The 24,131-nt window shown below is 37.5% G+C and overlaps 1 protein-coding gene across 7 annotated transcripts in view; it reads right to left on the reverse strand.

Moving 5' to 3' along the window:
* Positions 1-24,131, reverse strand: part of POC1B (POC1 centriolar protein B) — a 113,218-nt gene that overhangs the window by 48,183 nt on the left and 40,904 nt on the right. For 6 of the 7 annotated variants that reach the window (XM_077111571.1, XM_077111572.1, XM_077111568.1 and 3 more), the window contains 4 exons: positions 23,240-23,419; positions 3,601-3,708; positions 3,381-3,496; positions 2,076-2,209 (listed from right to left, as the gene is read on the reverse strand). In XM_077111571.1, coding sequence (XP_076967686.1) covers positions 2,076-2,209; positions 3,381-3,496; positions 3,601-3,708; positions 23,240-23,419 — 538 coding nt within the window. The remainder of the gene's footprint in view (positions 1-2,075; positions 2,210-3,380; positions 3,497-3,600; positions 3,709-23,239; positions 23,420-24,131) is intronic. The other variant, XM_077111570.1, reaches the window with a different exon arrangement.

Consider the following 24,131-nt stretch of genomic DNA (forward strand, 5'->3'; position numbering starts at 1 on the left):
AAAATGTTTTTCCTTTTAAAAAAGCCTATACACGTGTAAAATGATTAGAAATTCCTTTAAGATTTTCTGACTGAATTCTATTTACTCAATCACCAACAGAAACTGAAAGATATAAATATAGGGGATGGGAATGAGGCTACGTAAGCAAGGGCCATTTCCTGACTCCACAAGACTTTACTGAGTTCTCCATTTATACAGGCAACGGTGAACCAGTAAGAGTTTTAAGAGCAGGAGGTTAATAGGAGAAGAAGTATTATTGATGAAAAAAAAAATCACAGTTCTGTGAATGATGAATTGGAGTGAGGAAGAATGAGTGCCTGAAGAGCAGTTAGGAAATATTCAATTACCCAGGTGAGAGATAATGAGAATTTGAATTGAGTGATGACTGTGAAGTTAAACAAAACTGTACTTTTTTTTTTGCCAATTTTTCAGTCAGATAAGAGTAATTATTTCTTATATAAAAATAATATTAACATGTATTGTTTGTCCCTAATCTATATGATATATTTTGGATGGATACATTTTGTCCCTTTCAAGTAGACCATCCCACAGACTTAGGTTATTAGAGCCTTGTGTACCTTCACCTCCAGATTTTTCCATCTTCAAGATTTCAAATCATAACTAACAACTACCCATATTGAAAACAGAAAAGCCTCTTTTTATGAGGGGAATATCTTCTTCAGTTAGGGAGAATGTTCTTCAAATCATCACACTATTTAAGTCACCTAATCAAATAAATGGTGACATAGACTGAAAAATGCCATCTTTTTCCCCTTAAAATATTCTGTTTATTTTTCTTTTCCATCATTTTGCACTTCTTTCATGGATATTTTCATCTTTGGCCATATTTACTAGCTATGACTAGTCAGCCTAAATCCATGGGTAAACATATCTCTGAGCTGGGAAGGAAGGAAGGAAGGAAGGGAGGGAGGGAGGGAGGGAGGAGAAAGGGAGAGAGTGAGAGACAGTAAGAGAGCAAGAGAGTGAGAGAAAAAAGAAAGAAAAATGAAAGAAAGAGAAAGAAAGGAATAGAAAGAGAGAATGCATTCTAAAAAATTTACAGAAGTCTGACTATTTACACAGAAAGAGGAACTAGTGTTATACTTGGAAAAGTTCCTCTTTAGCATGTACAGCAGTGCAGGAGGGTGGATGTATTTGAACAGGTTCAATAAGTAGCACCCTCTTCCTCAGTGGGTTATAAACCAACCAAGAAATAAGACAAAGGAACAAAGCATATGAGAGCCAAAATATCACCTTTGTTACTGATAAAAACTTATAAGAGAATGCGGCTTTTATCTGTGGACAAGTGAGCTTTCTAGTACTAAACCCTAGAATGACTCACAAGCAACACTATATAAGTAAGGGCAGACATCCCCACATGAAGTAGCAGAGGAAACAGTGAGGGCAGGCTCACTTCTGAAGATGTTTGGCTATGCTTGCTGAATTTCTTCTTCCAAATATACCAATCAGATAAGGATTAAGTGAGAGGTGTGAGAGGCGATGAGTGCCAGAGCTAGTGGGAGAGCCTGCACATGGGAGGAAAGATCAGAAGTTGGGAATAAGCTTATCCACCACCATTTAACCAGTAACTACATTACATACTGATGAAGACAGCAGCAGAGGATTAATTTAATGGCCACTGAAAGATACACATCAATTTTGTTGTTGTTGTTTTGCATGCTGTATGGTGGGGTCACATTTCATTCTTTTTCCATGTGAGTTTCCTGTTATTGCAGCACCATTTGTTGAATTTTTGTTTTTCTTTCTTTTGTTTGCTTGCTTGTTTTTTTGGCGGGGAAGTACATGGGCTGGGAATCAAACTTAGGTTTCCCACATGATAGGCAAGAATTCTACCACTGAACTACCCTTGCACCCCCAAGATACACATCAATTTTGACAAGCATTAAATAGTATTTCCAAGGGTTGCTTCCAGAGGATAAAAACAGCTTTAAAAATAAAAAAACTTTTTGTGATAGCAGCAATACGTGCTCTACTACCTAATAAATAATAAAGACATAATAAAATTGATCAAAACTTCAAAATGCATTTAAAAGCAAAAATCTTAGTGTTAATACCGTATGTCCTTGAAGTGTATATATAAGTCTTCCTTCTAAGAGATCAAGAATCTTAAGCGTACCATCTGAAGAAGCAGTGATGAGATAGTTACCCGAAGGATGGAATGATACACAATTAACTCCACCACTGTGAACTGATTTACAGAAAATAAAAACATAAATTCAGAGAGCAGTTCTTAATTCTAAAGACACTCTTTTGCTCTATTAGCAATATTAGGTTGAAAACAAGAATCCATTAGAGCAATATGTCACAACACCAAAATTCTATACGGCTTACTAAAATGGATGAGAATTTTGTTATACTGCTTTTTTGAATTGTTACACTGTTACAACAACATAATTATATTAGTAATATAACATTAATAAATTTTAATATATTAAAAATGATAATTGTGCCATAGAAAGATAATCTTCTTGGCTCCAAACTATCAAGTCCTTGAATATATCCCCAATATAACTAACAGTTCATTACTCCTGGCTCATATAAGGTGTACAATCTACTATCAAATTAAATTTAATAATCAATTATGGCCTAGGATAGGGACTGAAGAGTGTAGAGATATATTTGGAGAAGGATGTAATCTTTCATCGTATCTGGCAATTCATTTCTGGATAGTAATACACAGTGATCAAAATGTGCTCTACCATGCACTTTATAAACAGAAAGACCTATGTCAGCTTTATCAATTATCTGAGCAAATTACCTACCCTCCTTAAGCCTCAATTTCCTTTTCTGTATAATGGGAGCAATAATACTCTTAGGGCTGCGGTGAGGATTTTACAGTGTTTGCTATTATATAGTAAACACTGAATAAATGATAGCTACTATTATTATATGTATTAAGAAATGGAAATGTGGACTTAATATTAATCTAATATTATGAAAGAAAATCAATTCACTTTGCTTTTAGCTTGAATACAGAGGCAGAGGAAGAAGCTGTTTCCACCAGTCATAATATCTATTTATGTTCATCTCCTTGTAATTCAGAATTCAGAGTCAGTTTCTATCCCTGACTTCTCATGCAATGCAGGTAATCATAATTGAAAATCTCACGGCAGCTTTTTATTTTTTAATGGTGCCTGACTGTTAGTTTAAAGTTCCTCCCTTTCCTTCCACTCTGGCATCTGCCCCAGCTTCTCAGGCTCTCTGCTGGGTAGGGCGAACTGTTTCCTAGTCAGTTCAAAGGTAGCATGTGATCTTCATTAAAAGGGCCAAACCACACTCAGAAAGATAGTCAATCAGGTTTGAGAACTTCCCAGAGGCCCCCACTCAATAAATGAGCTCTATGCTACAGAAATTGTTACCTTGATAATGCTGGAGTAATTTGTTCACTCTTATATCCCAGATTTTCACAGTATGATCAGAACCTGCTGAAGCTATGCATGTACCATTAGGGTTAAAATCCACAAAATTTGCAAACCTAGGATGAAAGAATAAATGGAATATTTCAGTTTCTTTAATCCTATTCAAATAGTTATAATTAAATGCCTCCCTAGTAAACCAACCCCTATAAAGTAGACTTACCCTACAAAATCTGAAAAGTTATTAATGCACTGCTTATTTGATGTGTCCCAAATTTTAATGGTTTTATCCTCACTACATGATACAATTAGTCTCCCATCAGGTGAAAATCTGGAAACACAAGAAAGAAGATTCTATCCATGAAAGGCACCTGTCAACCACCATCCCAACCGGATACAAGTCAGGTTGTACATAATAAATACCATATCATGTAGCTAAGTCTTATCCTGCAACCAAGATTCTTCCATTCAAAAAAAAAAAACATGACAAACACTGACAGAACCACTAAAAATGAAAATATACAATGTCGACAAACCATGCTTCTTTTTTTTACTTTTTAATATTTTATTCACATAATTTAGTTTTATGGCATCTGCTTCAAGGTCTTTAATTCAACTCTCCACTTCTTCCAAGTCAACTACACTGTTGGGTTTTGTTATTTTTTTCAATACTGTTCCTTTCCGTCATTTTTCATGTTATCCATATGACTCAAGAGAGCCTTTCATTGTTCATCTTACCAATCCTGTGGGAAAGTTTTACTGTAAGAAAAGTACTGACGTATTGAGAATTAAAATGAAGTGGAACCCAACACTTCAAGTCTGTACTATTTCCAGACTTGGGAGGTCAAAGAGCACCAATGGACTGAAAATAGGACAACTCATTTACATAGAGAAGAAATTCCCTCATGGACAAACCTACCATCCATGTACCCCATTAAGGAACAAATGAGAAAATTCTCAGGCATCTTGACTATAGCTTTTATGCTGTCACTTCCTTTAAAATCCTTTCCATGGTTCTTTCTTGTTTTTCAAACTCTTAAATGACTTTAAAAAATAGAAAAGCAAAGAATCAAAAGAAAATGAAAAAACAATTTAGAATTTTAGGAAACTATGAGTAAAATTTTTATTATTATTAATATTTTAGCAATAGCAAAACCCAAAAGTGACAAATTAGGTCAGATACTACTTATGCTTCAATTTTATTTGTAGTTTCCTTCTACACCCAGATTGCTATATAAGTCATCGGTTAAGGGTGTGTGCTCTCTCCCTCTCTCTCTCTCTCCTTTTTTTAAAGGCTGATCTAAAAATAATTCTTCGTGACAGAAACTGAAGCTGGCATTTAGGGATTCATCATATAAAAAAATATCACAGAAGCATGATTAAGTTCTATATGAAATAATCTACAAAGATTCAAGAAAAATAACTTTGCAAGGAAAAATCTTCAGGTTGGGTAGTTTGCCCTGATTTTATAACACCTAATAATATTTTATTAATATTTTCCTCTATAAAATATGTGATAAAGATTAAAATATGAAGGATGATACTATAGAAATTCTATATAGATGAAATATTTTACATAGACTCTGGGGAAAAAAATCTACTCAGTAACCCTATGAAAACAAACTTTTCATAAAAATTATAAGTAACTAATACATGGAATCAAATTGTGTTTCTTAATAAGCTATCTTTTAAAAAATTATCTAATATGAGTATTTTAAATGACAAATATTTCTAAGAGATGAACCAATCCTATTACTTTGAGAAATATTTAATAAACTATTTAATAAAATAGAAGGATCAGAGAATAATAAAGTTTAAAAACACTCACCCTATGACATTACTGGTCAAAATCTTACCATCACCATCATCAGTATTTTCCTACATTTATCGAATACATAGTATGTGCTCACAGTACGTTATACCTACTGCAACTCAATCAAATAACCCTACAAAACATGTGCTATTATTGGCCTCAATTTATAGATGAATAAACTGAGACACATAAAAGATCAATAACTGCCAGAGTCACATTGTAAGTAAGGAGAAGAGTCTAGATTTGAACTACTCAGTCCAGCTCCATTGCCAAACCTCTGAATCACTCTGAGTTAGGTCTCTGAGAAAAATAGAAGTTTATGCTACTAGCCAAATTATTTAGAGCAATATTAACACAGAAAGTTCTAAAATGGAGTAGAAACATGAAAAGGTACTCTGAGGAGGCACCGTGACCAGGTGGTGACAGGCTAAACATTAGACTAGCCTTTTAATAAAACCAGGTGTGTGTTACCATAAGCTGAGTGAAAAACATATGGCCCTTCTCCTGGAGGTATTTATGAGGAATACATTTATTTATTTATTCTTTCAAATATTTACCGAACCCCTGCTAATGCCAGGCATTGTAAGTACGATGGGAATAGAGTTGTGAATGAGACTGGGAAGATCTTCGCCTTCATGAAGCTTTTATTCAAGGAAAGAGAAAAGAGGGTTGGCATACAAACAAAATAATTTTAGGTATTGCTAAGAAAAGAACTGTAACAGAAAGGTGCTAATTTTTTTTTTCTACATATGCAATCAGTAATGCTTAACATCATCACATAGATGAATGATCATCATTTCTTAGTACATTTGCATCGATTTAGGAAAAGAACTAGCAAAACAACAGAAAAAGATATAGAATGTTAATATAGAGAAAAAATAAAAATAATAATAATAAAAAAAGAAAAGGAAAAAGAAAAAAAAACGAAAGACAAAAAAACAAACAATCAAACAAAAAAAAACTATAGCTCAGCTGCAGCTTCATTCAGTGTTTTAACATAATTACATTACAATTAGGTATTATTGTGCTGTCCATTTTTGAGTTTTTGTATCTAGTCCTGTTGCACAGTCTGTATCCCTTCAGCTCCAATTACCCATTATCTTACCCTGTTTCTAACTCCTGCTGGTCTCTGTTACCAATGACATATTCCAAATTTATTCTCGAATGTCGGTTCACATCAGTGGGACCATACAGTATTTGTCCTTTAGTTTTTGGCTAGACTCACTCAGCATTATGTTCTCTAGGTCCATCCATCTTATTACATGCTTCATAAGTTTATTCTGTCTTAAAGCTGCATAATATTCCATCGTATGTATATACCACAGTTTGTTTAGCCACTCATCTGTTGATGGACATTTTGGCTGTTTCCATCTCTTTGCAATTGTAAATAATGCTGCTATAAACATTGGTGTGCAAATGTCCGTTTGAGTCTTTGCCCTTAAGTCCTTTGAGTAGATACCTAGCAATGGTATTGCTGGGTCGTGAGGCAATTCTATATTCAGTTTTTTTTTTTTTTTTTTTTTTAGAGAGAGGGAGGAAGGGAAGGAAAGACAGAGAGAAGGAAGGAAGGATGGAAGGAAGGAAGGGAGGAAGAAAGGGAAACATCTTTAAACATTTTCTTGTTTTATTGTATTTTGTTTGTTTGTTTGTTTTTTTACATGGGCTGGGGCCGGGAATCGAACCGAGGTCCTCCGGCATGGCAGGCAAGCACTTTGCCCGCTGAGCCACCGCGGCCCGCCCTATATTCAGTTTTTTGAGGAACCGCCAAACTGCCTTCCACAGTGGTTGCACCATTCGACATTCCCACCAAGAGTGGATAAGTGTGCCTCTTTCTCCACAACCTCTCCAGCACTTGTCATTTTCTGTTTTGTTGATAATGGCCATTCTGGTGGGTGTGAGATGATATCTCATTGTGGTTTTGATTTGCATTTCTCTAATGGCCAGGGACATTGAGCATCTCTTCATGTGCCTTTTGGCCATTTGTGTTTCCTCTTCTGAGAGGTGTCTGTTCAAGTCTTTTTCCCATTTTGTAATTGGGTTGGCTGTCTTTTTGTTGTTGAGTTGAACAATCTCTTTATAAATTCTGGATACTAGATCTTTATTTGATATGTCGTTTCCAAATATTGTCTCCCATTGTGTAGGCTGTCTTTCTACTTTCTTAATGAAGTTCTTTGATGCACAGAAGTGTTTAATTTTGAGGAGCTCCCATTTATTTCTTTCTTCAGTGCTCTTGCTTTAGGTTTAAGGTCCATAAAACCACCTCCAATTGTAAGTTTCATAAGATATCTCCCTACATTTTCCTCTAACTGTTTTATGGTCTTAGACCTAATGTTTAGATCTTTGATCCATTTTGAGTTAACTTTTGTATAGGGTGTGAGATACGGGTCCTCTTTCATTCTTTTGCATATGGATATCCAGTTCTCTAGGCACCATTTATTGAAGAGACTGTTCTGTCCCAGGTGAGTTGGCTTGACTGCCTTATCAAAGATCAAATGTCCATAGATGAGAGGGTCTATATCTGAGCACTCTATTCGATTCCATTGGTCGATATATCTATCTTTATGCCAATACCATGCTGTTTTGACCACTGTGGCTTCATAATATGCCTTAAAGTCCGGCAGCGTGAGACCTCCAGCTTCGTTTTTTTCCCTCAAGATACTTTTAGCAATTCGGGGCACCCTGCCCTTCCAGATAAATTTGCTTATTGGTTTTTCTATTTCTGAAAAATAAGTTGTTGGGATTTTGATTGATATTGTATTGAATCTGTAGATCAATTTAGGTAGGACTGACATCTTAACTATATATAGTCTTCCAATCCATGAACACGGTATGCCCTTCCATCTACTTAGGTCTTCTGTGATTTCTTTTAACAGTTTTTTGTAGTTTTCTTTGTATAGGTTTTTTGTCTCTTTAGTTAAATTTATTCCTAGGTATTTTATTCTTTTAGTTGCAATTGTAAATGGGATTCGTTTCTTGATTTCCCCCTCAGCTTGTTCATTACTAGTGTATAGAAATGCTACAGATTTTTGAATGTTGATCTTGTAACCTGCTACTTTGCTGTACTCATTTATTAGCTCTAGTAGTTTTGTTGTGGATTTTTTCGGGTTTTCGATGTATAATATCATATCGTCTGCAAACAGTGATAGTTTTCCTTCTTCCTTTCCAATTTTGATGCCTTGTATTTCTTTTTCTTGTCTAATTGCTCTGGCTAGAACCTCCAACACGATGTTGAATAACAGTGGTGATAATGGACATCCTTGTCTTGTTCCTGACCTTAGGGGGAAAGTTTTCAATTTTTCCCCATTGAGGATGATATTAGCTGTGGGTTTTTCATATATTCCCTCTATCATTTTAAGGAGGTTCCCTTGTATTCCTATCCTTTGAAGTGTTTTCAACAAGAAAGGATGTTGAATCTTGTCAAATGCCTTCTCTGCATCAGTTGAGATGATCATGTGATTTTTGTGCTTTGATTTGTTGATATGGTGTATTACATTAATTGATTTTCTTATGTCAAACCGTCCTTGCATACCTGGGATGAATCCTACTTGGTCATGATGTATAATTCTTTTAATGTGTTGTTGGATTCAATTTGCTAGAATTTTGTTGAGGATTTTTGCATCTATATTCATTAGAGAGATTGGTCTGTAGTTTTCTTTTTTTGTAATATCTTTGCCTGGTTTTCGTATGAGGGTGATGTTGGCTTCATAGAATGAATTAGGTAGCTTTCCCTCCACTTCGATTTTTTTGAAGAGTTTGAGGAGAGTTGGTACTAATTCTTTCTGGAATGTTTGGTAGAATTCACATGTGAAGCCGTCTGGTCCTGGACTTTTCTTTTTAGGAAGCTTTTGAATGACTGATTCAATTTCTTTACTTGTGATTGGTTTGTTGAGGTCATCTATTTCTTCCTGAGTCAAAGTTGGTTGTTCATGCTTTTCTAGGAACTTGTCCATTTCATCTAAATTGTTGTATTTATTAGCATAAAGTTGTTCATAGTATCCTATTATTACCTCCTTTATTTCTGTGGGGTCAGTGGTTATGTCTCCTCTTCCATTTCTGATCTTATTTATTTGCATCCTCTCTCTTCTTCTTTTTGTCAATCTTGCTAAGGGGCCATCAATCTTATTGATTTTCTCATAGAACCAACTTCTGGTCTTATTGATTTTCTCTATTGTTTTCATGTTTTCAATTTCATTTATTTCTGCTCTAATCTTTGTTATTTCTTTCCTTTTCCTTGCTTTGGGGTTAGGTTGGTGTTCTTTCTCCAGTTCTTCCAAGTGGACAGTTAATTCCTGAATTTTTGCCTTTTCTTCTTTTCTGATATAGGCATTTAGGGCAATAAATTTCCCTCTTAGCACTGCCTTTGCTGCGTCCCATAGGTTTTGATATGTTGTGTTTTCGTTTTCATTCGCCTCGAGATACTTATTAATTTCTCTTGCAATTTCTTCCTTGACCCACTGGTTGTTTAAGAGTGTGTTGTTGAGCCTCCACATATTTCTGAATTTTCTGGCACTCTGCCTATTATTGATTTCCAACTTCATTCCTTTATGATCCGAGAAAGTGTTGTGTATGATTTCAATCTTTTTAAATTTGTCAAGACTTGCTTTGTGATCCAGCATATGGTCTATCTTTGAGAATGATCCATGAGCACTTGAGAAAAAGGTGTATCCTGCTGTTGTGGGATGTAACGCCTATAAATGTCTGTTAAGTCTAGCTCATTTATTGTAATATTCAGATTCTCTATTTCTTTATTGATCCTCTGTCTAGATGTTCTGTCCACTGATGAAAGTGGGGAATTGAAGTCTCCAACTATTATGGTATATGTGTCTATTTCCCTTTTCAGCGTTTGCAGTGTATTCCTAACGTATTTTGGGGCGTTCTGGTTCGGTGCATAAATATTTATGATTGTTATGTCTTCTTGTTTAATTGTTCCTTTTATTAGTAGATAGTGTCCTTCTTTGTCTCTTTTAACTGTTTTACATTTGAAGTCTAATTTGTTGGATATTAGTATAGCTACTCCTACTCTTTTCTGGTTGTCATTTGCATGAAATATCTTTTCCCAACCTTTCACTTTCAACCTACGTTTATCTTTGGGTCTAAGATGTGTTTCCTGTAGACAGCATATAGAAGGATCCTGTTTTTTAATCCATTCTGCCAGTTTATGTCTTTTGATTGGGGAATTCAGTCCATTAACATTTAGTGTTATTACTGTTTGGATAATATTTTCCTCTACCATTTTGTCTTTTGTATTATATATATCATATCTGATTTTCCTTCTTTCTACACTCTTCTCCATACCTCTCTCTTCTGTCTTTTCGTATCTGACTCTAGTGCTCTCTTTAGTATTTCTTGCAGAGCTGGTCTCTTGGTCACAAATTCTCTCAGTGACTTTTTGTCTATAAATGTTTTAATTTCTCCCTCATTCTTTTTTTTTTTTTTTTTTTTTTTTTTTTTTTTTTTTAAGGGAAGGAAAGACAGAGAGAAGGAAGGAAGGATGGAAGGAAGGAAGGGAGGAAGAAAGGGAAACATCTTTAAACATTTTCTTGTTTTATTGTATTTTGTTTGTTACATGGGCTGGGGCCGGGAATCGAACCGAGGTCCTCCGGCATGGCAGGCAAGCACTTTGCCCGCTGAGCCACCGCGGCCCGCCCTCTCCCTCATTCTTGAAGGACAATTTTGCTGGATATAGAAGCCTTGGTTGGTAGTTTTTCTCTTTTAGTAATTTAAATTTATCATCCCACTGTCTTCTAGCTTCCATGGTTTCTGCTGAGAAATCTACACATAGTCTTATTGGGTTTCCCTTGTATGTGATGGATTGTTTTTCTCTTGCTGCTTTCAAGATCCTCTCTTTCTCTCTGACCTCTGACATTCTAACTAGTAAGTGTCTTGGAGAACGCCTAGTTGGGTCTATTCTCTTTGGGGTGCACTGCACTTCTTGGATCTGTAATTTTAGGTCTTTCATAAGAGTTGGGAAATTTTCAGTGATAATTTCTTCCATTAGTTTTTCTTCTCCTTTTCCCTTCTCTTCTCCTTCTGGGACACCCACAACACGTATATTTGTGCGCTTCATATTGTCCTTCAGTTCCCTGATCCCCTGTTCAAAATTTTCCATTCTTTTCCCTATAGTTTCTGTTTCTTTTTGGAATTCAGATGTTCCATCCTCCAAATCACTAATTGTAGCTTCTGTCTCTTTAAATCTACCATTGTAGGTATCCATTGTTTTTTCCATCTTTTCTACTTTGTTCTTCACTCCCATAAGTTCTGTGATTTGTTTTTTCAGATTTTCTGTTTCTTCTTTTTGTTCAGCCCATGTCTTCTTCATGTCCTCCCTCAATTTATTGATTTGGTTTTTGAAGAGGTTTTCCATTTCTGTTCGTAAATTTAGCATTAGTTGTCTCAGCTCCTGTATCTCATTTGAACTATTGGTTTGTTCCTTTGACTGGGCCATATCTTCAATTTTCCGAGCGTGATCTGTTATCTTCTGCTGGCGTCTGGGCATTTAATCAGATTTCCCTGGTGTGAGACCCAGCAGTTTGAAAGATTTTTCTGTGAAATCTCTGGACTCTGTTTTTCTTATCCTGCCCAGTAGGTGGCGCTCGTGGCGCTCATCTGTCTGTGGGTCCCACAAGTAAAAGATGCTGTGGCTCCTTTAACTTTGGAAAACTCTTGCTGTAGGGGAGGGTCGCCAGCCGAAGCGGCTTGGGCGAGTGCCAATCCGAATTTCCCAGCCGGTCCGGGGCGCCAAGCATTGTAGGGGGGTGCCGGCTGCCGCGGCTTGGGGGAGTGCCCATCCACCGTTCCCAGCAGGACCAGGAAGCCACGTGTTTGGAAATGACCCCGTTCACCGGTCTCAGCGGCATGGGGGATCTCCAGTCCAATTCTCCCAGCTGGTCCAGGGGGCCGCGCGTTGGGGGGGGGGGGGCGCCAGCCACCAGGGCTTGAGGGGATCACCTGTCCAATTCTCCCAGCCAGCCCGGGAAGGATGGAGGGAGGGACTCCGGCTGCCTGCCGCTCCGGCCCAGGGAAGCACACGCCCCTCGGTGATCTCACCACAGCGGGTTCTCCCAGCCAGTCAGCCGTTCCAGAATGGGGTACGCAGTCTTCTTGGTCTCTGTCGCGCCTCCGGGAGCTGTTCTGTACCGTTTCTACTTCCCTAGTAGCTGTTCTGGAGGAGGAACTAAGACCCGCCCATCTTACTAAGCCGCCATCTTCTCCGGAAGTGAAAGGTGCTAATTTGTTACCAGAAGCCCCACAGATGTGAGAGGATTTTAAAGAAAATTGTGAATAAGATACTGCAGGTATCTGGCTAGTTAAGAAACCATAGACTGGGAGAAATTTCCTGGCAGTAAAGAAATCAAAGGGATTCAAACTGCAGACGAGCGGAGCATGGCAGAGGTAGCTGGGAAGGAGCTGGTGCCAGAGGGAGGGAGGAAGGACCAAAGCGGAGCTACATTACACATAGTCCCTGCATATGCACTCTCTCTCTCTCTCTTTTTGCCTTTGGAAGAGTAAAAATGAGAATGGTGTTAGTTACTTCTCCCTTTTCTTTTCCCTTTTTCTTCCTCTCCCTATTATTTTAATTTAGGTACATTGAAAATGGGTTACTGCTAAAAAAAACAGTCTTTTCTTTGCATGGACCGTGATCAGGAAATGTTAGTTCTTTCTTTGTTAGGGCTCAAGAACACAAAATTGAGTTATCAATTTTAAGCATGATAAGAGGGTATAAAATTTCTACTGAGATTAACAAGTTACTAACTCTAATTCAGTACCACCTCCTTTTAAATTTTCCGGAGAGTATGGGCCCAAGAAGGATATTACATCATTCATTAGTGACTAATGGATCAGTAGACATGGGCTGTCTGTAAGGCATCTGAAAGGTTAACTCAACTACTCTGGAATCCCTTAAAATTTATTGGTATTCATTGGAGAGAATTAGAAAATTCTTGAACTTCTTTCTGGAAAAAATGATTCATACGTCCTTGAGAGTAGATAAAGTTATATACAGGAGTTCTTAACTTGGAATCTATGGAGTTCCTGAAAGTGTATATAAAAATTTTATTTCTATATGTATAGTCATAGTGTTATTTGTTCACTGGAGAACCAAAAGGGTCCATGAATCATGAATGGTTTTAAACCGTTTTCATATGAAGTCCAAATTTTCCTTAAGATATTTCTTATCATAGGAGCAAATATTTTATTAAAAAATATTTTCTGCCTTCAGAGTTCTGGGACCAAACAGAATAGTCACTATTCCAGGTTTCTTTTCTTTTTTTTTTTTTTTAATTTTTTATTAATTAAAAAAAAATTACAAGAAACTCAAACATTCCCAACACATACACTCAGCAATTCACAATATCATCACATAGTTGCATATTCATCATCATGATCATTTCCCAGAACATTAGCATCAATTCAGAAAAAGAAATAAAAAGACAACAGAAAAATACAACAAACAGAAAATAAAAAATTTTACACGCCATACCCCTTACTGCTCCCTTTCAATGATCACTAGCATTTCAAACTAAATTTATTTTAACATTTGTTCCCCCTATTATTTATTTCTATTCCATATGTTCTACTCGTCTGTTGACAAGGTAGATAAAAGGAGAATCAGACACAAGGTTTTCACCATCACGCAGTCACATTGTGAAAGCTATATCATTATACAATCATCCTCAAGAAACAAGGCTACTGGAACACAGCTCTACATTTTCAGGCAGTTCCCTCCAGCCTCTCCATTACATCTCGGATAACAAGGTGATATCTACTTAATGCATAAGAATAACCTCCAGGATAACCTCTCGACTCTGTTTGGAATCTCTCAGCCATTGACACTTTGTCTCATTTCACTCTTCCCCCTTTTGGTTGAGAAGGTTTTCTCAATCCCTTGATGCTGGGTCTCAGCTCATTCTAGAGTTTTTCTTAATCCCTTGATGCTGAATCTCAGCTCATTCTGGGATTTCTGTCCCACGCTGCCAGGAAGATCCACACCCCTGGTAGTCATATCCCACGTAGACAGGGGGAGGGTGGTGAATCTGCTTGCTGTTTTGGCTGGAGAGAGAGACCACATCTGAACAACAAAAGAGGTTCTCTTGGGGGTGACTCTTAGGCCTAATTTTAAGTAGACTTGACCTATCCCCTGTGGGGTTAAGTTTCATATGAACAAACCCCAAGACTGGGGCCTCAGCTTATAGCTTTGGTTGTCCACATTGCTTGTGAGAATATCAAGAATTCAACTTGGGGAAGTTGAGTTTTCCCCCGTTCTCACCATTACCCGAAGGGGACTTTGCAAATACTTTTCCACTCACTGATCAAATCACTCTGGGATTCATCAGGGCATCACCTGGACAAACCAACAAAATCTCATGTCCTATACAAAGTTCCATGTACTTAAGGTGTTCAATCAACTATCTACATAAGTTATATTAGGAGATGCACTAGTCAAAGTATAAATTTGTACCAAATAAACACTTTTTGCTCTAGTCTCACACATAAGTTGAAATTTTAAACTATTAATTACCATCTATTTTTAGCATACTGCTGTAATGACATTCTTTTGTTCTTCCTCATGCAAAAATTATTCCAGGTTTCTTAAGAAACAAATCATGAATAAGAGGTACTCTGATGCCAGCAGCTACGCAACAGGAAGAGGAAGCAGCAGCAAGGAGTGGTAAGAAGACGGTCCACTAAGTACAGAGTCCTGAGTTCTAGCCAATTCTGCAGCTTCTCAGCCATGTAACTGTGTGAAACTTGCAACTACACTGGATACCATATCTTTGTTTATCTGAGGGAGTTTGGACCACACACAGACCTAAAATTTTCATGGTCTCATTAAAAAAAAAAAACAACCCACAAAACCCCAAATTGGCAGTCTCAGAGTCGGCTAGGAATTTGGTGTTTACATACTGAAGGTGTCGTTAAAGGCAATAAGCAAACATTTAGGTTTTTAAAGTGTTGGTCAGCATTAAATAGACAAAAAAACACACATAAAAAAGAGTATCTACTAGGAGCCTCCTCTTGGATATCCTGCAGGCACCTCCAACTCAACATGTCCAATCCTGGACTCAATTATTTTCCTTCCCAAACTGCTTCTTCTTCAGTGTTCCCTTTCTCAAGTCAGAAACCTAGAAGTTATGCTTGATTCCTCTTTGTCCTCCATTCCCCCACATTCCAATCCATTTCCTTAAACCACAACTGAACCTTCTGTCTGCAGTTCTCCACAAACAACAAAATTTAATCTTTAAATCTTAAACTAAATTGGGACACTTTTCTGTTTAAAATGGGTGCAGAAAGCAGTATGGCAGTTTCTTAGAAAGTTAAATAAAGAATTATCATATGACCTGGCAATTCCACTTCTAGGATATACTGAAAGAAAGTGAAAATGGAGTCTTAAACAGATACTTACATATCAGTGGTTATAGTAGCATTATTTGCAACAGCCAAAAGTTGGAAACAACTCGTGTCCATCACAAATGAATAAACAAAGTATGGTACATACAACAATGGGATAGTATTTGGCCATGAGAAAGAATGAATTTATGAGACATGCTGCAACATGGTAAAACCTTGAAAACATTATGCTTGGTGAGATGAGCAAGGAACAAAGGAACAAATATTCTATAATATCACTTATAAGAGATGACTAAAAATAGCAAACTTGTAGAAACAGAAAATAGAAAGCAGATTAGCAGTTACTGAAGATGGATTGGGGGTAGAGTTTCTAAAAAAAAAAAAATCTCTAAAATTGTTTTTTAGAGACTATTCTTTAGGATAAATTTCCAGTTGTGGAATTACCACAATAAAACTCTAGATACATACTGAAAACTTATTTCTAAAAGGACAATACTAATTTATATTTTAAAAGCCTTGTGACATAGAAAAACAAAGCAAACTAGAAGACAATGGAATAACATCTTTAAAGGGCTAAAAGAAAACATGCTACCATCCTAGATTTCTAGCAAAACTATTCTTTAAAAAAATTAAAGAAAAACTAGGAGAATTAATCACCAGGAGATGAGTACTACAAGAAATGGTAAAAGAAGCTCTTTAGTATAAAGGGAAATAATACCAGATAGAAAGTTGAATCTATAAACAGGAATAAAAAGTGCTGGAAATAGTAAACATGGGGTTAAATATAAAAGAATTTGTTTCTTATTTTAAAAGAAAATTGACTAATGTATTATGGATTTTATGTCATATATGGAAATAAAATTGTCAGGGAATGGGTAAATGGAACTATGTTGGTATGAGGGTCTAACATACAATAAAAGGTATAAACTTAAAACAAGAATAGACCAATAAATTAAGGATGTATTTTATAATCTCAAGTGTTTACCACCAAACAAAAAATAAGACAAGGAGTAAAGCTTAAACGTCAATAAAGGTAGAAAGGAAGTTTTGTTTTTTTGGTAAAATTCTCACCTGCTATGCAGGTGACTGGGGTTTGAGTCCCAGTCCATGCACTTCCCAAAAAACAAACAAACAAGCAAAACAAACAACAAACAAACAAACACAAAAATTCAACAAATGGTGCTGCGATAACAGGATACTCACATGGAAAAATAACGAAATGTGACCCTGTCATACATCATACAAAAAAAAGTCAACAGAGGAGATAAAATTGAATACAAATAAATATTCAATGTAAAAGGAAAGGAGGAAAAAGAAACAACAAACAAATGAGACAAATAGAAAACAAAAAGTAAGCAGTGATGACTTTAATCCATACATTAGTTACACAGATTTAAATGAACCAAGTACTCCCATTAAAAGGCAGAGATTTTTCAGATCCAAGTACTTGGAAATAAAGTTATCCTCTATAGTATCAACCTCAAGACTATCTACAAATATGTAAAATTACTTTTGGAAAAAAAAAAACTAAAGATGACTTCAGTATAATTCCTAGGAGGAAGAACTGAAATATAAGGATAGATAACAATGACATTAGTTGACATATATTACCTCACTTAATCCTCACAACTCCATGAAGAAGACACCAACCTTATTCCCATTTTAAAGGGGAGCAGACTAAGGCCTAGATAGGTTAAGTAATGTGTCCAGGATCACGTTAGCGAACCCATGCTCTCAAAAACTAGCCTATACCGCCTCTCCGCTGAAGCTAACAATTGTATCTTGTTATCTGAAAAATACTGTGTCAACAGAGTGGGAGCATCCAGTAACAGCAAGAGGCAAAGAGCTAGAGCTGGTCAGCATGTCTTCAGCTGGCCCAGGAGAGAGGAAATTTAGAATATTATTTTCCTAGCTTCCACTAAGGAAGCATGATAAATTTTTGTTTTAATTTCTTGGCTGCTAAATCCCAAATATCATGCAATGGGTTGGCTTAAACACTGGGGATTCATTCATGGGTTTGAGTGCCTGAGAAGTGCAAAACCAAGGCATCATCAAGATGAAGCTTTCTCCCAGAAGACTGTGGCATTCTGGGACTGGCTGTGACAATCCTTATTTCTTGTCTTGTTTTTTCTGCCACACAGCGATACACATGGCAGCCTCTTCTGGATTCTCCCTTCTCTTCTGGCTTCCATTGACTTCTAGCTCTTGGCTGCTCCCTATGTGTCTTTCTTTCTGTGACCTTCCCTCTAAGGACTTCAGAAATAGGACTAAGACTCATCTGACTCATTTGGGTCACACCTTAACTGAAGTAACCTACTTATAGAAGGTCCTACTTATAATGGGTTCACACTCACAGAAATGGATTAAGTTTAAGAACGTGTTTTTCTGGGTACATAGCTCCAAGCCACCAGTTTCCTTGGCAGGTACACATGGAGAAAATGGCTCCTTTCACTATCCTAACCTAACAAAACTATCCATCAAAAATTTTTCAACAAACTCCCCTTGCTTGAGATCCAAAGTCAATTGAGCATCTTTCTGATGATATTCTGACTTTGTCTACAAAGAAAGAAAACTGTGACTGAGGGATGCAAATGTTCTAGTCCCCTTGGAAGTTAGCATTCCTATAATCAATAAGTAAACTAGCATCTGGTTTCTATTTCAGACACTTCTAAATGTACTGAGCATGGCTTCGTTTCCTTTGAGCTCTCTCACCTATGGGTATATAGCCAAAACAGATTCTGGGTCCTACAGACTTTTGGAAGAGAAACCTGAACTAGGATGGCTCCACCAAAGCTAAGTTCTTATAAGAAGTTGGACATACTGGGAGGCTGAGGTTTAGAGGTCAATCAGGCCTTCTAGTCAATGTCTTAATTCTCTCTTGTTCTCTAGCTGCAATAAAATGAGCTAATAAAACAGATAAAACATGTGTAAGAACCTATAAGCACGTTGTACAGCAAATATAAGGAAGGTTGTCATGAAGATAAGCATACTTATTTGTTTAATTTAACTAAATTATTTCTCAAAGAATGTTCGTTTAGAGAATCCTGTGCAGAATTTCATACAAATCAATTACTTCTAACAGGAAGAAATTGACTGATTGAAAAACAACAGCCCTCAGAACTCCAAGATAAATGTATTCTATTAAGACCAGTTATGCGGAGCATATAAATTATCAATCTGAACAGGAGTCCACCAAAACAGACAAAGAAAGCAGTGAAGCACTATCAACCTTTTCCATGTACAGCACCCTCGGATTTGATACAAAAGATCAACAAAAATGAATCTTCCCTAAAGGAGCCTATGAAAACAAAGATACTGCTACACTAGAGATCAACCTAAGCCTACTCATCAACTTTTCATTGACTATTCAACTCACATTTTTAACACATTGCCTCTGAATCTCCCTGCCCCCATAACTAATACTCTCCTGGGTTTCTTACGCTGTATATGATTCTGCCTCAAACAGTTTCCTTTGAAACCCATCTTACTAGCTCTCTCACTTCAGTGTGGTCTTTGCTCAAATGTCATCTTAACAGAGATACCTTGCCCTGAACTCCATATGGAAAACAGCATTTCCCAATCTCTGCCACTGTCTATCTTGTTTCCTTACATGGTTTTTCTCCAAAGTTCTTATCACTAATAGATCTGTTTATTGCCTGTTTCCTTTCAATACAGGAAGCTCCATTTTGCTTGTTTTGCTTCTTGCAAGATGCATAGAATTTATTGAACAGTGCCTATCAAGAGCATACCCTATGAAGAAAATACCTGTAATTAATGCCAATTAGGGAAGACACAAATTGGCTGGACCCAAAGCTAAACTATGTATTTAGACAGCAATTCATTTTGTCTTCAACTCTGAGCTCTCCTCTTCCCTGAATGAGCATCATTCTCTACTCAACTGTTTGTTGACAATGTTCCTCAGAAGCTATGGGTTAAATAAGCCCAAAAATAGTAACCCCAAAGCAAAGGCCCGTGGTTCAGCAAGAGTACTGAAATTTACTGGAATTGAGACTCAAACTAACTCTATTCCTGATGGCTAAACCTGTCTTGAATGCCCAGGGCTGAAACTGGGGACAGGGCCACTCCAGCTCATAACATATAGTTGGAAAGTGGAGGAAGGACTGCTTCCGCACAGAAAACTTGGGTGCTGCTACCAGAAAAAGGGAGAATGAATGCTAGGCAGACAAAAGTCACACAGTTCCCTGTTGGTGGCTCCTCCCCAATTCCTGAGTTTTTTCCTGATGGTGACTGGTTAGAGGAAAGGCAGTCTTATGGCATCACTCATTCCAAACACCATAAATTATTCTCATTGTTGTAATAGTCTAATGAAAGGAGCCTCACTACCCTAATTTTGCTCAAGGATAACAGTGTGATGCGAGTACGCATAAAAATCTTTGACTATCTTGTGACAATGCTCTAACCTCAAAGTCATACTGGTAGAACAGGCCAATTAATAAGTAAGACCTCAGAAATGATCATGTTTCTTCCCTATTCCAAGCCCTCCAGGGTCTCCATTTAACACCTGTAGGATAAAGTTTAAAGTCTTTGGCATACAACTGAGGTGTTTCCAGGACCCTGTGACTTTCCTACCTCCTCCTCCACTTCATCAGACTTCACTTCCACTTCTGGCCACCGTTGAACAATTAATGTTCCAGAACACACCATGTTCTCTCAGCCTGCAGTGCTTTGCTCCATCTGCTTCCCTCTTTGGAAAGGTTTGCCCTCTCCTTCCCATCTGGCCAACAGGCACCTTGTCCCTTTCCCCTCCCTCATTTCTCAATCCAGAATGTCTTTCATCACTTTTACTCACACAAGTCTAGCTCAATACTCTGCTGATACACTCCCCTGTCATCTTGTTCCCATAGAACACAGCACTTAAAAATTATTTAGTAACTATTGCTTTTTCACTGTACTATAAGGATCTTGAGATCAAAACTGTGCCTTTCATCTCTACCTAACTAGAACATGGCACAGATATGTGGTACATAGCAGGGGCTATGCTAATTAAAGGAATCTTTTGAAGACCAAAATTTGATGCTATTGGAGAGCTTTCCTAAGTTCTTCTGAAGTCCTGCATTACCCTTTTTCCCCTTGACATTTATCTTATAAAAAAAAATGGTTCAATACAAGAGCATTACACAAAGTACTGCTTAGAATCTACTTGCAGGAAAAATTTTCTCTCACTTGAACAACTTGATAGTATTGCTTTTTGTTTTTGGAAGATGAAAACCATGCCAGCCACCATCATTCTGTTCATGCCTGGGCTGCACGAAGCTCAGGCTATAAATGTCATGTTGAACTTAAACCAACACATAGTGGAAGCAAAATAATTTTTCCTGGTACTAGGGGCAGCCACTTGTATCATTCTCTATTTTCTGGGTCCTGTCTTTTAGATGAGAGATCTCTGCCTCCTCTTATTACAACATCATTTCATTTATTAAAAAAAAGCAAATTATTTGATCAACCTTTTAGGACCACCACATACATTACCTTGCTAAATGAACAAATTATCAACTCAGGTTACACAGTATCTTTAAAAATGAGATGTCCAACGATGATAACAAGGATGATGGCTGAGAATTATATGGTGATCACTACATAGGAGGTACAATTCTAAGGGTTCTATGTATACTTATTTCAATATCAAAATAGCCCTATGTGGCTGGTTACTATTGTTATCATCTTAATTTTACAGAGGAGGAAATTGTGGCACTGAAGAATTAGGTAACTTCTCCAAGGTTACTCAGCTGGTTAGTGGTGGGACTGAGATTTAACCTTTGTACGGAGGTCCAGGGTCCACGGTCTGCTATTAGAATGGCCAGCCAGAAAGTGACTGGGACCTTCAGAAGGAAAAACTATTGGTTCAAAGTATGACCATCCCTCTAGTCTCTTTTCTTTTAATTTACCTAAGGTTCATCACTATAGATTATAATCAACATTTCCTGAACAACAATATCCCTTTGATAAGAATGACAATGGTTAAGATGTGGGCTCTCAGGCAAGACTGAGCCACCTAGGATCTATTCTGGCACATCCTAGTCAGGGACACCCAGGTGTGTAATTTCACACAGCAGGCACAAACCAGGTGGCTGCAATGTTTGCAGCTCTTTCCCAGTGACCATATATATCCCTTTTTTCTGAGAACCATTCCTCTGGAATCCCACCCCAGTCATGTGGCAGGCCAGGTTAACTGGTCTAAGCCAGGCATCTCACCATAACTGAGGCAACAACAGTAACACACTGCTTGAAGAAGGTATGGCCCAAAGACACAGGCTGGACCAGAGTCACTATTTGGATATGGGAGAGAGAAGTTTTTCCTCTTTGGTCACAAGCCTATGAGGACATAATTCTGGAGTTGGCAGTAACCTCAGTACTAAGGTGTTTGAGAAAATGAAGCTGGCACATAGGGAACTCCAACACAAAATACAGAGAAAGATATGACTATTCTAGAACCTGGTTCTAGTCTTCCCTCTTTAACTGAAAGTTATCAAACACATCAGGCAATTAACCACCTTGGGGATGGGAATAATTTATTTGGGTTTCTGTCACTTTCAATTAAACAATTCTTAACTTTACTCTCTAAACTCAGTTTCCTCATCTGCACAATAGGAACAATAAAACAACAGCCCTTCCCTCACAGGACAGATCTGATGGTGAAATAAAGTATGTATTTTAAGAACTTTAGCATAACATCTTACGAGAAGAAGAGGCTCCATGGCTGTTAGCTGACAGTGTTAATAACACCTGCTAAAGCACTGGTCTACCAACAGACTGTTGTCAAAGGTTCTGGTGCCATTCCTGAGTCCTTGCTTTCTGTCATATCCAATATGTTCACTGTAACTTCAAACTATATTAAGAATCCAGTCACTTCTTGCAGTCTCCATTGAAACCGCTCTAGTCTAAGCTGCAACTATAACAGCCTCCTAGGTCCCCTAGCTTCTGCCCCACCCTCCAATAGTCTATTTTCCAAATAGCAGTCAGAGTGCCACTCCTTGGATGAACACATTTCAATGTCATCTCTTCCCTCACAGGGTATAAGCCAGAGCTGTTCCTCACCTGGCCTGTCTCCCTCTGGACCTCTCCCACTCCTTCCTGTGCTCTACTCCACATGGGCCTCCCGGCTCTTTCTCAAACCACAACCACCTTAGGGCTTTCTCACTTGTTTCCTCTACCTAGGACGTTTGTTTCCAAATTTCTTTGAGTCTCAGTCTATCCCCTCTTTTAGGTTTCTTCTCAAAGACACTCCTTGTATTAGTGACCTTGCTATGAGGCAGCTCCTGACTGCCCTAATTTAAAATTGCAGCCCCCCCCAAAACAGTTGTTATTCTTTATAATACCACCACCTGATCTACTATATCTATTTTCCTATTGTTATAGTCTGTCTCCCCTCCCTAGAATGTAAGCTCCATGAGGATAGGGGTTTTTGACTGTTTTGTTTATTTTAGGTTTCTATGATAAAAATTTGTTGAATGAATAAATTTATGAATGAATTTTCCCTCAATCCTCTTCTCTGGGGGTTGGAGGAAAACATGGACTATAGCAGAAAAAATTTACAAAGTAGAATTCTGATGAAACCTTTTTTTTTTTTTTTTTTTAACATGGGCAGGTACCAGGAATCGAACCCGGGTCCTCTGGCATGGCAGGCAAGGGCTCTTGCCTCTAAGCCACCGTGGCCTACCCTGATGAAACTTTTTGAACTTACTTGGCACAGCGTACCCAGTGTGTGTGTCGGTACAAGGAATATAAGAAACGCTGGCGATACATGTTCCATACTTTGATGGACTTGTCTTCAGAAGCTGTAGCTAGATACTGGCCATCAGCGGAAAAGTCTACACTTCGAACAGGAGCAGTATGAGCTTTAAATTCAGAGGACTTCCCTTTCCTGGAAATAAACAGTTTAATATTTATAATTCATTTGTTTTAATTATAATCAATATCTAATCAATATACAGGCTTTGAAATACATAAAATGGCTTAAATCTTGTAAAAAAAAATACTAAAAGTAAAAGGCTATGCTGTACGGATAGAGGTGGCCTAAGGGTACATTGACTGAGGAATGGAAGGGGGAACTGTGGTGTATTTATACAATGGACTACTGAGCAGCTGCAAGAAGGAATGAAGTTGTGAGGCATGCAACTAGGTGAATGAACCTTAAGAAAAGTATTTTGAATCAAATATCAGAAACAAAAAGACAAATATCATCATGCCTCACTTATATGGACTAACTATAATATAAAAACTCGGAGAAATGGAGTTGAGAGCATGGGTTATCAAGTTGGGGCCTACTGATTGTAAGTAAGTTCCTATATCATAAGCTCCTACAGCAGTCACATCTATTCTGGAGTTGTAATTAAATTCTGAGATGTTGAGCTATTTGTGAATAACTTGGCTGTTTCCTGGAACTTTGGATATTTGCATGACACCTGAGACTTAGAGAGTCAGCATTACCCCATATACCAACTGTCAAAAAATTTGAAAAAGTGATCAGACTTCAACTAGAGATATAAATAAAGGTGATCTGGATAGGACTAAAGTAAATCAGAATACAGGATAAAGGATGATATTGACTAATTTGAAATTTCTATGTGAGACCA

Source organism: Tamandua tetradactyla, chromosome 7 (genome assembly GCF_023851605.1).
Source record: "Tamandua tetradactyla isolate mTamTet1 chromosome 7, mTamTet1.pri, whole genome shotgun sequence".
Taxonomy (NCBI): domain Eukaryota; kingdom Metazoa; phylum Chordata; class Mammalia; order Pilosa; family Myrmecophagidae; genus Tamandua; species Tamandua tetradactyla.